The 14239-nt window shown below is 35.5% G+C and overlaps 1 protein-coding gene across 4 annotated transcripts in view; it reads right to left on the reverse strand.

Moving 5' to 3' along the window:
- Positions 1-10644: 10644 nt before the first annotated feature.
- The window catches only part of Col21a1 (collagen type XXI alpha 1 chain), a 180899-nt gene continuing 177304 nt past the window's right edge, over positions 10645-14239 (reverse strand). For all 4 annotated transcript variants that reach the window (XM_058575208.1, XM_058575205.1, XM_058575207.1 and 1 more), the window contains 2 exons: positions 13913-13990; positions 10645-12232 (listed from right to left, as the gene is read on the reverse strand). In XM_058575208.1, the coding sequence (XP_058431191.1) occupies positions 12045-12232; positions 13913-13990 (266 nt within the window). In that variant the 3' untranslated portion in view covers positions 10645-12044. The remainder of the gene's footprint in view (positions 12233-13912; positions 13991-14239) is intronic.

A 14239-nucleotide genomic window follows, 5' to 3' on the forward strand; every position in this document is an offset into this window, starting at 1 on the left:
ATAAAAATACTAAAGTAATAACAGTGTTTTCAACAAACAATACTGTTAGCTCTTTTTTGGTAAAAAATAAATAAATATAAAAATGTCTAGATCTTTGTTGTCCAATTGCCATTAGATATATGTGGCTATTTAAATTCCAATAAATTATATTAAAAATTTAGTTCCGTAGTTGCAGTAGGCATATTGGCAATTATGAGAACTTGGCAATTATGTGTGACTGCTGGCTACTGATTTGAATAAGTTTTTCATCATTGCACAAATTTCTATTTGACCATGATATTCTAGCAGAAAATAAAGGGGAAATCTCCACAATCTCAGCATATATACACAAAGATGTCTTAACTAGAACACAAAAAGTACAAATTAATAAAAGATGGTAAAATCATACTATATAAAATGTTTAAATGCCTACTCTTTAAAAGATTACTTTACGAAAATAAAAATGCATACCACAGACTTTATTTGCAACATATATCAAAAAGCATGACCCAGAAAATACAGTTACTTACAAAATTAAGAATACACTTATATTCTCAGGATAAATGAAAACGTATTTCCTCACAAAGAATTATAAATGAACGTTCATAGCAGTGTTACTTAGAATAGCCCACACTGAAAATAATCCATGTGTCCATAAACAGGTGAACAAATAATCAAATGGAAACATAGTCATGCAAAAGAATAGTACTTGGCAATAGAAAAGAAATAAATTATTGATATACCAAGATCATGGATGACTCTCAAAACAACTGAATGAAGAAAGTGAGAAATTAAAGAATCCATAAAGTATGATTCTATGTTTGTAGAACTCTAGAAAATAAAATCTAATCTATAGTGACAGAAAGCAGGTCAGTGGTTGGCTGTAGGAACTTTTATGGACTTGATGGAAATGTTCTAAATGTGATTGTGGTTTCATGGGTGCATATGTATGTCAAAACCTGACAAATATATTCTTATAGAATAATTTTATTGTATATAAATTAAGCCTCAATAAAGTTGATTTTTTAAAAGCTAGTCAATTATATTTATGAAATATATGCATTAAACAAAATTAAGTTTTGAGTTTTATTTGGGGCTTCATATTATCAAGAAGAAAGAAGGAGAAAGGCGTGAGGTAGAAAAAAAAATAGAATTTAGACCAATTCCAGCTTACATCAAAATTGTGAAATGGGGACGGGGGAAGATAGTTATTTGATTTATTTATTTTTATTTGAAGTATCTTTTGTGCAATCGGAAGTACAAAAGCATCATCATTATTGTTTTTGCCATCAGTATTTTCTTTCCCCTGAGTATCATTTTGTACAAATTTCACTTCACAGGCATTTAGACAGATTTTCATGTAAATACACATTTGGGGAAGAATGTTTCTTTGCTGATTTTCAATGGAGAAATTAGATAATACTTGGCATAAAAAGTCATGTATTCGAATATTTCTCTTTATTATCCATGCCAAGAGGCAAGAATCTCTAATATTCAACAAACTCTTCTAATTTCATTGGCAGTCTGTCTTGTGGAATGCAGAGTTTGGCACCAGAAAACCACATCGTTCCACTGACAATTAGATAACACTGTCAGCCCTTAGCCAATATTAAATTAGAAGAATATCCAAAAAAATGAAATTGAATTATGATTTTCCAAATGTTGTATGTATTTTTTTTCCTATTACCTGCATCCCTGATTTTTCCTCAAACTGATTAATCTTCAGGGTTTTCAGGGTATTAAATTAGGCAAGGTGCTTAAAATTCTTAGAGCCTTGGTTTTCTACTTATTGTAAAACGATGTAGGATTTAGAAATGCTAACAAAGACATCACAGAACATTTTGTTTGTTACAAATTTAACAATGGAAAAACATGTATGAGTATATTGTTCTTATACAGAAACAGTTTCATTCAAATAGTAAATCAGTTTTGCCAGAATCACAGAAGAAAGTAAATGCTTTCATTTTTCTTCCATGGAGTTATTGAATGAGCATATTTAATGAGTGAATGCATGAAATAGGAGTAATTATTTACAAAGTGCACCCAAAAAGCCCTAAAAATTAAGAATTAGCTGCAATCCTCAGGATAATGAGGTTTGACTCTACAGAGTCTTTTTCAAGTTAGATGAATTTATTGAGGAAAATGTTATCACATATTTCAGGAAGCAGAGGAACAGAGCAACAAATTGTGGTCTTGCCAAAAACAACCACAGAAGCCACAATGTAGATGTCAGGAGGCCTGTTCAGTCACTGTATAAAGGGAACAGATCCCTGGCTGATCTCGGGTCATGGTGGTGCTACCCTCAGGGATGACAGCATTCTAGTAGTGAGTTTCCTGATACGTGATGGTAGAGTATTCCAATGTAGACAATTCGCTTATTCCATTATATGGAGGACCACACAAAAAAGAGTTTAGAATCAGAGTTCAGAGATGAGGTCTCATCATTGTATGAGGTAAACTTGTCCCAATACTTTAGCAATTAGCCACAAATGACATACTGGTGGTTAACCTCAGACCCTTAGCTCCATTGGTGATCATAACAAGATGTTATTAAATCATCACATTTTAAAAAATCCTCTAAGATGTTATTGCCATTCATTCCCCTTTCAGGGATGAGAATATTGGGACTTATCACAATTAAGTTCAAGGTCATACAGCTAGGAAATGGTGGGAGGTCTGTACAAACACTGTCATGTAAAAGACATTTTGTTTCCTATATCTTATTCTTCACACAAGTGTAGGATTTTAATAGAAAAAGCCAATCATCAGAAAGTTATACTAATGATAGCTAATATTTATTACTCTGTACTAGGTTCTCTTCTAAAATTTTTAGTTTATTGATTCACCAACATCTTAGGACTATAGCCATTACATACCCACCTTTATATGATCTTTATACTCACAAATACAGGTCAAAAAAGAATCAAATATCAAGCCTTGGCAAAAGGCAGTCTGCAAAACATATTTTCATATTGCATGAGGCTTGCCTTTAACAGGATCTCGGTATCTCAGGAGAGTGTAACAAAGAGCAATTGTAATACATGGTTAAAAACAAAAATCATAGCCAGGTGCCATGGCACATGCCTGTAATCCCAGTGGCTCAGAAGGTAGAGGCAGGAGTATCATGAGTTCAAAGCCAGCCTCAGCAAAAGCAAGGCACAAGCAACTTAGTGAGAACCTCTCTCTAAATAAAATACAAAAAAAAAGTAGGGCTGGGGATGTGGTTCAGTGGTCAAGTTCCCCTGAGTTCAACCCCCAATACCCTGCCAAAACACAAAAATCGTATCATGGGAGATTGTATAGGATGTCAGTGGAAGACTTAGGAAAAGTCCCCAAATTGGAAGAATCACTTTGAAATTTGCAAATGACATTCTGAAGGACAGAAAAAAATGAAATGCAGCATCTCCCTCTTTGACAGATGACTGAATGATGAATTTCAAGCAGTGAACATTTCTTTCAGATGAACATAGCTATGAAATGATTAGTTGGCCTCTAGTGCCAAGTAAACACTGAATTGCAACATAAACTAGAGAGCAAACCCATTTTGGTTATATTAAGACTAGAAACATCCACCCAGGTGGATCTGGGTTTGAATTCTGGATTCATCACTGTCTAGTAGCATGAAGCTCAGTGTTTTCATTTACTCCTAAGGAAGCTCTGAATACTAAAGGAGATGGTTTTCCAATATTATTTAAAGTTACTTAATCGATTGAGTCACTGTTGTCATTAATGTAGGTTGTGACTTCCTAAGGTGGCATTTTTCTTGACAGGACTCAACAACAGTCCACTGTTTCTTTCCTTCCAGGCTCCTAGGACCCTTGCAACCTGAAGGGGCCCATTAACATTTTATGGGGACAGGCAGCTGCATTCATCTCTTTTACACTCAGGGTGTTTTTAGAGACAGTGATCATTTTATATGTGAAGTTATGACCCAAAATTTTAACTAGTTTGCCTTGAAATGAACAACAGAATCATGGAATGATGTGGCATCAGAATAATAAGAGCCAGCTGTCTTTTCCCCCTTTGCCTAGGTGGGTGCCACTCATTCCCTATGATAACTTAAAAACATCTTCCCCACTCTTCAACCCTTGACAAGGTGTGAGGAGCCTTTGCAAGTTAAGTGAGAGGCAGAGTAGGGGCTGTCCCAAAACTTGGAGAAGTTAAAAAGGAAAAGTAAGATTTCTTAAATTAAAAATATCATCAAAGGGATCCTTGAGTAAATAGATTAGAAATGATTTTAGATATCTCTAAAATTTTAAAGAGGATAAATCCAAAAATTTATGTTTGATTCTTTATATTCTTTCTTTTTATCCAACAAATACCATCTTTAACCAAAGACTTATTTTCTTCCACATTAACTCTTCTGCATTTGAAAATGCTAATTAGCATTAATTCTTTGCATCTAAAAATGAAAAGTTAATTTACAAGATCCATGATAAATACAATCCTCAACTACCCCACTCTGATTCTTTCCTCTGGTTTCCTAATTTTACACTGACTAGATTTCTGATTTCCCTTGACTCATGAAGTAGAACTGGAGAATATTGCCCAGATTTCAGTCTTTCAAGGTGTGAACATAAGGAGGTTCATCTTTGAAACATCAAGCCCACTGTTGTGAAAATCTATTCTCCATTATGAAACCATCCAAACCCCAACCACTACTGTTCTGTGTTCTCAATCATTTCCGAATAATACCAGAAGCACAGTTCCCAGCCATGTTTAAGCCTCTACAAATTATCTTCAAGGATGTGCTGTTTCTAGCAAGCCACTTCCTACTAAACAAGCTCCCCCTTTTAATTTTTGCCCCTCAATTGTAAGCAGACTAAAGAACTGCTTTCTTCCATAAGTACTGAGCAATCCTCCAAGGCTCAATTATCCAAAGAATTATTTTCAATACAAAAGTTAAATGAATTTTGAAAACAAGTTTTTGATGGTATTTCTGAAATGACATGTAATACTTCTCTAAATTGCTATCACTAGTTGACTAGTCATTTAGAAGGAGTTATTCCATACATTTCTTAGTCTCCCATCTGGGAATATTTCTCTTTGACCACATGACCAGAGAAAGAGGTTTCCACTAGAGCCTACTAAGGAGTAACCACAAACTGATGTGTGAATTGGACATTGTCACCCAAGTCCCACCTCTTTTTAATAATTATTTAGGTAAGCTCAGAGATTTATTGAAAAAAATGTATCACTAAATTTATCATGGGAAAGAATAGGGAATGACCTAAACAGGGGAGTAAAACCTCTCACAAAAATTTACTTACCTACAGAGGAAAAAAAAAAGAAAGGCTGAAAAAGTTTAGGGGAAGTGTCTCTTAAGAATATCAAAGGGAGGTCAGAATAGAGGAAAGGCACCTGGGATGCATGCATGAATATGTGACGAAAATGCCACCATTATGTACAACTTTAATGAACCAATGAAAAAATTCACTTTGCTTTCAACTTTCAAAAAAGAAGAAAATACACATGACCTAATCTTTGGGGATAGGACTTATGTTTGAATCCTTGCTGTTCCCCTCTTCCTATGTAACCAAGAAAAATCTGCTCCTGAGTTTCTTTAGTATGCAAGATGCATAAAATTTACATATTTTATATAGCTGATTCTGAGATTAATAAAAGCATTATTAAAGTTATGAATTCAAGTTTGTTGTTCCAAAATCACTAGATCACAGATGGAAAAAATCAAATAGATTTGTTTTCCTAAATCCACCCGCTGCCACACACTCAAAACTTCTCCTCTACTCCCCAGCCTCTTGTTCTCACCACTTTGTCCTTAAGGCAAGGAAAATCACATCTAAGCTTTTTTATTCCTCCAGGCAACCACTTAAAATCACTGCTTTTGGCTCTAAAAACTTCTATTTACCATTTCCGGTTTAAGGACTTAGGTATTTCCTCCTAATATTTAACTAATGGAGATTGGATTGTTTCCTTTTATCTTAAGTAGTCAATTTGATTTACTGAGCATTTCCAGCCAAGATGACACCCATTACAAAAATATTCAGCTTCTCATCCAACTTAGTCTCCTAATTAGAAAGCCCATCCATCACATCCTTCACACAGGTGAGATTGACAAATGCCACACACTTTTACCACTAGGTGTTCCTAAAGGATCCCAGCATGAGCAAAATAATATTCTCTTGAATCCTCAGGATTCTTGCAGAAAGAGAAACAGATGCCTTGCAATCAATAAAATGTGATGTGAATAAGACCAGAGAAAAGAGACTTCTGGTCACCATCAGAGGTAGTCAGAAAATAGTCTGGCATGTTTTGCCCCAGGGGAAGATCAAAATGAATACTTTCCAATTTGCATTTCAGATCACAGCATCTTCAGAGGCAGTCCCTAAAAAGATGCAGCCCTGAGCTCTGTAAATAAGTTAATCCTATGGCCAACCATAGGACAAATCTTAAAGTTTTGGTCAACATATTAGTTTCACATTCTGTAACTGAAGCCAGAATTAGGCAGGCAGATAGGCAAGGGTTAGATCCAGAAAATAGAGGGACTGAAATGTTAATTCCTTCAGAGCCCTTCCTCCACCTTTATCAAGAACCTGTCCCTGCTCTAACCCATGCTAAAGTAACCTGTCCCTATAGGGAGTTATAACATTGTTAATTAATGTGTCCTGGGCTCCATCCAGCCCTTCCCCAGTCCACCTGCTTCTCACCTTTCGGCCATCCCACTGAGCATCTCCTGGGCCTACTCATGTATGCAGGAAGGAGAAAGATAAGGAAAAGAGATCAGGAGAACAAAGGTAGCCTAGGACATATAAAAAGACAAACACAGCTTCTTGGGCTACCAGGATACCAGCTATGGCTCCCTTCTCCCTCCTGGAATAAGTCTATGTTACCCCTTTTTAAATAAGCCTTGCTTTATATTCTTGCCTTGGTGTGCTTCTCTAATGTTATACTTCAACATGGGAGGGAACAGAACTGGTCCCCAGTAACTGGCAGTATCATATTAATAAGCTTCACCTTCCTGGAGTCATGGAAGCAGGAAGTTGTGAGTACATTATGAAAGTTATCCGAGATCTTAGTAGGATAAATTGAAGTGCTGTTTTTTTTTTTCTACCATCCTCTCTGCTTCTGTTTTGCCTCTATTTTTCACCACTATCCCTAATGCCACTGTAATGAAGTTTAATTAGCTTCTCCACTTAGAGTCTCCCCTAGTTTCATCTGTTTTCCCTACAACCAAAGTGATCCATCTAGAAGGCAAATCTCTTCTTACTATTTCCTCCTTCAAATCTTGCAAACTTCTTTGACATCTCTTCTTTCCTTTTCTGTTCCTTTTCCTATTCCCAGTGTCTTTATGCTTATCTTTTGCCATGCCACACCATCAGCGTTCTAAAACTTGAAAATACAGAAGGACTTTCCCTCCTATTGAACTGGGCACTGGCTTAAGATCTTTGCAGAAGTTATTTCCTCTGCCTGGAAAGCAAATCAATTATGTCAGAACCTCTGGGCCCAAGTAAGGGAATTTCTTAGAAACTACCTAAGAAATTCTAAAGTACAGCCAGGGTTTAAAAACAGAGTAAGTTAAACCTTTTATAGATTAAAAAAAATGATTCAGGGAAGTTTTAAGAGTCACTCTAGATCACATGACACAGAACTACTTTTACCTTTTTTTCCCCAAAAATGATAAATGCCATAATTAATTTTACTTTGGATGTCAATAGGAACTATAGATACTTTCTAAGTGTGATTTGTAAAAACTATACTATTTTGAAACAGCAGCTGAATTGGATAAATTATGGAAAACACTTTACTGCTTCTCAATTCTTATTCAGAATGATCCTTCAGTTTCTATTGCAAGTTGTTGTTTTATCTGAAATATCAACAGAGGGCTTTTGATGTCTATTTATTTAAAATTCCTCTTTGGAAATCTTTTTTGGGGAAAGTATAAGCCAGGAATAATTTAGTGGGCTATCATTACAGTAATGTTCCTTACTTCAAATGTGTCATTTGGGGCAAAATTAAAATTTCCATGGAACTTTTAACAGGAACATTTGTTAAAACATTCCAAAGAGAAACCTTTGCAGCTCAATTTAACTAATGTAACTAATGTATGGGTTGATTTTTACTCTTTCCATTTACAACTACAGAAAAGACTCTAAATTTGAAGTTCTATTTGTGCTTCTCCTCCTGCTGCCTAGGATCCTCAAACAGCAGGCTCTCAATGCTTCAGGCACAGAGATGGTCTCTTGTGTTGACATTGGATGCAACCTATCTTACCAGGACAAGGAAGCAGGTCCTTCAACAGTTAGCTGAAATATCGAGATGATATTACGGACAGTTTCCCTCCCCCATGCTCAACACAGGTGAAATCCTTACAGTAGGCCAGGTTCGTGACTGTTACCAGGAGTGACATTTGAATATCTCCTCTAACAATCTAGTTATCAATCACCAGAGTATTTTAACAGAATCACACAAAGGTAAAGCAGACAGTCAGGGCATACAAATATAAATGCATCATCTACTATGATTTAGTATGAAAAGTTATTTTTTATTCCTTGGAATAACTATTTTGAAAAATGAGAAAATGCATAGTGATAACTTCTGTGATTAATACAATGAGCTGGGGGAGCTGGGGTGGGGGTGGATTTATGTGTTTTGCTGCCCTCTGCTGGAGATCAAGAATAAATTCCAGCTCCATTCAAAGTAAAACTGTCTTCATGTTGGAATTGAAAGTGAGTACCTAATAAAGTTCTAAATGCCAAAGACAAACTAGCCTTTACTGAGAATTATTCTTCAGACACAGTTTTATTCTGAATGATGATGAATTAGTTTAACTTTACTCAGCATCAGTTACACATGTAAAATTTTTTGAATAAGTGTTTTAATGTTTCACTTTGGGGATCTGCTAACTCCACACTGTCTGTATGGTTCTGGTAAATTGTGTTATTTTACTCCACTGATAAATTTCTTTCATTTAATCTCATTTAATCCTCGTAGTGCGATAAGGTATTATTAATATTTCCCTATTCAACATGTAGAGAAATTGAAACACAAATGAGTTCCATGAATTTTCTGAAGACTCACAGTTAGAAACAAAGTAGGAATTTGAACCCAGGCAGTCTCACTATGGAAGCCATGCTGCTATGGTTGTGGTTGTGGCTGCCATGCTGAGGATAGAACCCAGGGTCTCATGCATGATAGACAAGAACCCTACTACTGAGCTACACCCCAGCCCAGAAGCCATGCCTTTGATGACAACATGAATTAAAAGGCACTGAATGTAATATAGTGCTAAGGAAATACTGTAGTGCAGAAATGACTTTGTAGGACAAAATTATTCACTTACACATTTTTAAAAATAGGTGCTCTGTGGGTAGGTCTAAATTTTGACCACAGGAAAAATATTTTGAGGCATAAAATATGCCATGATAATTGACAAGAAATAGTTCATGATACACCAATTTAAAAAACATAGATACTAAAAGAAGATATGGTATATATCCCATAGGTTTTCTTGTTCTTAGAATTCCTCATGCTTGTGCTGATCCTCTAGGCTATTCTCGTTTTCACTATCTTTACAAGATTTTATTATGCTAATGCCTCCTAAACTTTCAAATCTATATTTATAATCCTCTTCTTTAGAGAAGGTTTCCCCAAAGGCACTTACATCAGTTGGCTTGGAATGTCATAAAAAAGTATCACAGACTGGGTAGCTTTAGCAACAGAACTTTACTTTCACACAGTTCCGGAAGCTGAAATTTCAAAATCAGGTTGGCAGCATGTTTGGTTTCTAGTGGGGGCTCTCTCCCAGATTAGAGAGAGGCTTTTGGACTTTGTACTTCCATGAAGAGGGGAGAGAACAGGTGAGGGAGGAAGGCAAGCTCTTTTTATAGGATCACAGGCTTAAGATCTCACTTAATCTTAATTGTCTCTAAATAGTTACATTGAAAGTTAGGATTTCAACAGGACTTCAACATATGAAGGGAGAGTGCAATTGAGTCCATAATATCATCTTATACTTTTCTATAGCACTTCTTTTTTAGAATTAATGCATTTGAATCACCTAATTACTTACCTGTGTTTCATTAGACATGCGTTCCCTCAGGCCACATTCTATCTCTATTGCCATCTATGCCAGGTACAGTGCCTAACACTTAATGGTCAGGGGTAAATGCTGTTTGAATGACAGCATGATACCAACTATCTTGTTTCTCTACAAGGTCTTAGAAGCAAAGGCCATAATTAGAACAGGGTAGTAGGATTGTTAGGCCTAAGCAGATATTTGGGCTTTGCTGGAGAGATAACATACAAATAGCCTCATATTCATGTGTTTACTGAAATGCATGGACTTTAATCTCCTCCAAAGTCCTCATCAAAGTAGTGTAATCTGCACATAGATGTAGCTAAACACTGATCAAAGGCCATGACTGGGCAAGGAGGCTGTACTCCACCTTTTGGGGCAAGTATCTTACCAAATCAATTTGTAGGTTCTTCTTTCAGATGAGCCAATTATTTGAGGATAGGGTAAACAATTTAGTAAGTGAAATGATATACAAGTCATCCTGAATATGGATAAACTCAACAATCAGTTAAATATATATATATATATATATATATATTTAATATGTATATTTATTTATTTATATTATATATTTAAATATATATGTAAATTTATTTATTTATTTATTTATATTTTAAAAAAGACCATACTCAGGCTCATACAAAACTTTATTGTACTCCGATAACAAGAATGTAACAAAATTTTGAGCATGACAAAGACAAAATATCTCAATTCTGTTCCTTACAAAAGCATTAAGTACAGTACACAAAGACTGTTTGTAATAGTTTGAAGTGTACTAAAGATATGAAAACATACTAAGATTTATGGAATAATCTTTTTATGGAATAATCTTTCAACTACAGCATTTATTCCCTTTAGCTTTGCTAAAATGAAAATAACATACATGAACATACACATATAAGTGAAATGAAAAATGAAGGCATACAACAAACATTTCAATTAATCAGTAAGTATGAAGTCTTCTTAGTTCTTCTGAAGTGATGTTTCCTTTGAATATATTATACACTGAAACATTACTTTTAAAATATTTTTAATGTTAGTTAATTGGGACCATTCAAATGTAGGCAGTACACTTTCTTAGCATTATCATGGATCTGATTTTGGAGTTTGAAAGTGAAATAAGAAACACATTAAATGTATTCAGAGGTGATATTAAAAACACTGAACAACAAGAAGTCCACTGACCCTAAACAAAATAAGCACAGACACCAAAGTAAATGACTCATGTGACAACACAATCCTACCACAGTATCCTTAGGGGGTTGGTTCCAGGACTTCTACCAACGCCCCACGGACACCAAATCCACAGATACTTAAGTCCCTTTTATAAAATGGCATAGTATTTGGACATAGCCATGCACATCCTCCCATGTACTTTAAATAATCATCTCTAGATTACTTATAATACCTAACACAAGATAAATGCTATGTAAATAGTTATTATATTGTATTGTTTAGGGAATAATGACAAGGAAAAAGTCTATACATGTTCAGTACTGACACAGTTAAAAAAACAAAATTTTCAACTCACTGTTAGTTAAATTCATGGATACAGAGGGCCAATTGCACTATCTATCCTAGATGAATATGAGCCCTGATCTTGTTTCCAATGACCAGATACATTTTGGCTAATATGACACATGAGCTATGATATGCAACATGAAATACACACAAGCACAAACTCAAAAGTCCCCTGCATGGAGACTGAATGTGAAGTATTTCACAGTGACAAATGGACTGGTTAACAGGCAATGGTGGATTTTTATATTCAACTTTGATTAAAACAAATGGACTTCACAAGAAACCCTTGAGACTTAATTAATGCTACTAATCTCAAGGCTCCAAATTATTGCGGAGCCTTTTAAATCAGTATGTGACCTTTTATATAATTTTCCTTAAGGAAAAAATAAAATAAAAACACCGAGGTACTTTAGTTACTCTTCAAGGGATTACTGCTGGTTATCTTCCTGAGATGTAAAAGACCACAAAAGAAAAGCACCATGCCTAGGTTGCTGAATGAGGCATCAGACTAATAGTTCGGTCCTTTTCTAAAGGGATCTCTTCCAACAATCACACTAAAACACAGCGATGGATCACAGATCCCCGGGGGGCCTGGCTGCCCTTGGATTCCAGGCTTCCCATGATCTCCATCCTTGCCAGGGATTCCTGGGTCTCCTTGAGGACCTTCTTTGCTTATTCCAGGAGGACCCTCAGGACCTGAGATAGGACATGAGCAACAAGTGAATAGGGCACTTGGGCTTTGATGGGGAAGTCGCTGATTCTGCAAGAAATTTAAACTGAAAAACAATTCTTTGAACATTTTACATATTTGCACTAATTCTCTACAAGCTTCTCACTTTCAAAAGAACCTTTAAAAAGTAAATATCAACTTTTGTAAAAATTGGCTAAGCCTAATCATATTACAAATTAAGACACTGAGTGAAAATTTTACCCTTCTGATTTGTGGATTATTCGAACATATTTCTTCCTTTCAGTCTTTTATCAATATGATATTAAATTAGCAGGTGATATATAAGTAAGCCAAAGCTTAATGAAGTCATTTTGTGTCTTATTTGCAGTAAAAGTGCCTATTTAAATCATATAAGATTTCATATGTAAATACATTGTCATTATCATAGTATACTAGTCTTCAATATGTACAGGTATTACAACAGTAATTTATCAACTATAGCTTGGCTAGTTTGTTTAATATATCCAAGGAGAGTTAACTTAGGATACTGGTTTTCTAAAACGATGACTCAAAATAAAAACAAAATATTCAGATTAAGGGACAGAGCAGAGTAATTGGGAGCACTTCCTACTACTCTACTTCCTGCTATTACTATTGATAAAAATTTACTTAGCGCTTAACCCTGATTGTAGGTAAAGTCCTAAGTGCTTTAGATAAATAGTATTAAATCATTTGTTCGACTCAAAAGTTTCATGAATTATCTAAAATAAGAGTAATAGTAAACACTTATGGAAAGCACAAGTCTGATTGCTATGCACTGTTCTAAAAGCACCGCGTACATTAATTCATGTAGTTTTCCAATAATGTCGTAATGCATTTTATGAAAAAGGTAACTGAGGCACAGTAAAGCTAAATAGCACAGATAACAGAGGTTACTTGAGACTCAGCTTTTAGCATTATTTTGCTTCCCCAAGAGTCATAAAGACTAAATAGCCTTACACATCAGCTAGGAAGAGGTGAATGAAACCACTCTATGTTAAGGTCTGTAAACAAGTCTGGATGGCGCCTGGCATTTTGCCATAGGGAGTGGTTTGTGAAGTAATGCTAGTGAGCCATTAAGTGTGGAGATTCCTTATTGGTTGACTGTTGTATCTAGTTTATGTTAATTAAGATAAGCTGTGTGGAATGTATAAATACCTCTGTTGTCCTACAATAAACGGCTCCTACTCCTGCTGCATCAATCTACACAAGTTGTTCGTCACCCCCCCCCCCCCCCCCGTTATTTTGCCCAGCCAGCTCTAGACCTTCCAAGGAGTCCAAACAACAGATAATCCTAAATGATGCATGGATAAAAGATATGCATGACAAAATTCCAATAGTATGCATGACAAAACCTCAATGTTTCAACTATAAATGATTAAAGAAAGTCTTGGCTTCAAATTATTTGACATAGTTTTATGATGATTTTTCTTAAAACAAAACATGCAACAAGCTGGATGTGGTGGTGCATACATGTAGCCCCAGCTAATCGGAAGGCTGAGGTAGGAAGATTACTTGAGCTCTGGATTTCACGGCCAGCCTGGGCAGCTTAGGGAGACCCCACCTCAAAAAAGCAACCAACCAAGCAAAAACAAAACACAAAACAAACAAACAAACAAACAAAAAACACAGTACAGCAACACTTAGGAGCACACCCCAGTTCTTACCTGGGGGACCAGGAGGACCTTGCTCTCCAGGATACCCAAACCCTTGGCTCCCCTTTGCCCCATTTCTCCCTGGTAGGCCTGCAGAGAGTCAAACATGTGAGTAAGATGATTTTTCTGTAAAATCACTGCCTTCTAGAATGTTTCTCTCAAAGCTGATAACATACACATTGAAAGAAAATTATCTATTCAAATATAGTCTATCATCTATTTTTTATTACTAATGGAAAACAGAATTTGTGAAGTAAATTTTCAAAACTAATCAGCAGTGTAGATGAAAGATATAATGGGAATTAAATATTGAGAAAACACAATGGTTTGTCATCATTT

The sequence above is a fragment of the Marmota monax genome, unplaced genomic scaffold, assembly GCF_021218885.2.
Source record: "Marmota monax isolate L192 unplaced genomic scaffold, Marmota_monax_Labrador192_F-V1.1 WCK01_AAM20220418_F8-fsc00116, whole genome shotgun sequence".
Classification (NCBI taxonomy): Eukaryota; Metazoa; Chordata; class Mammalia; order Rodentia; family Sciuridae; genus Marmota; species Marmota monax.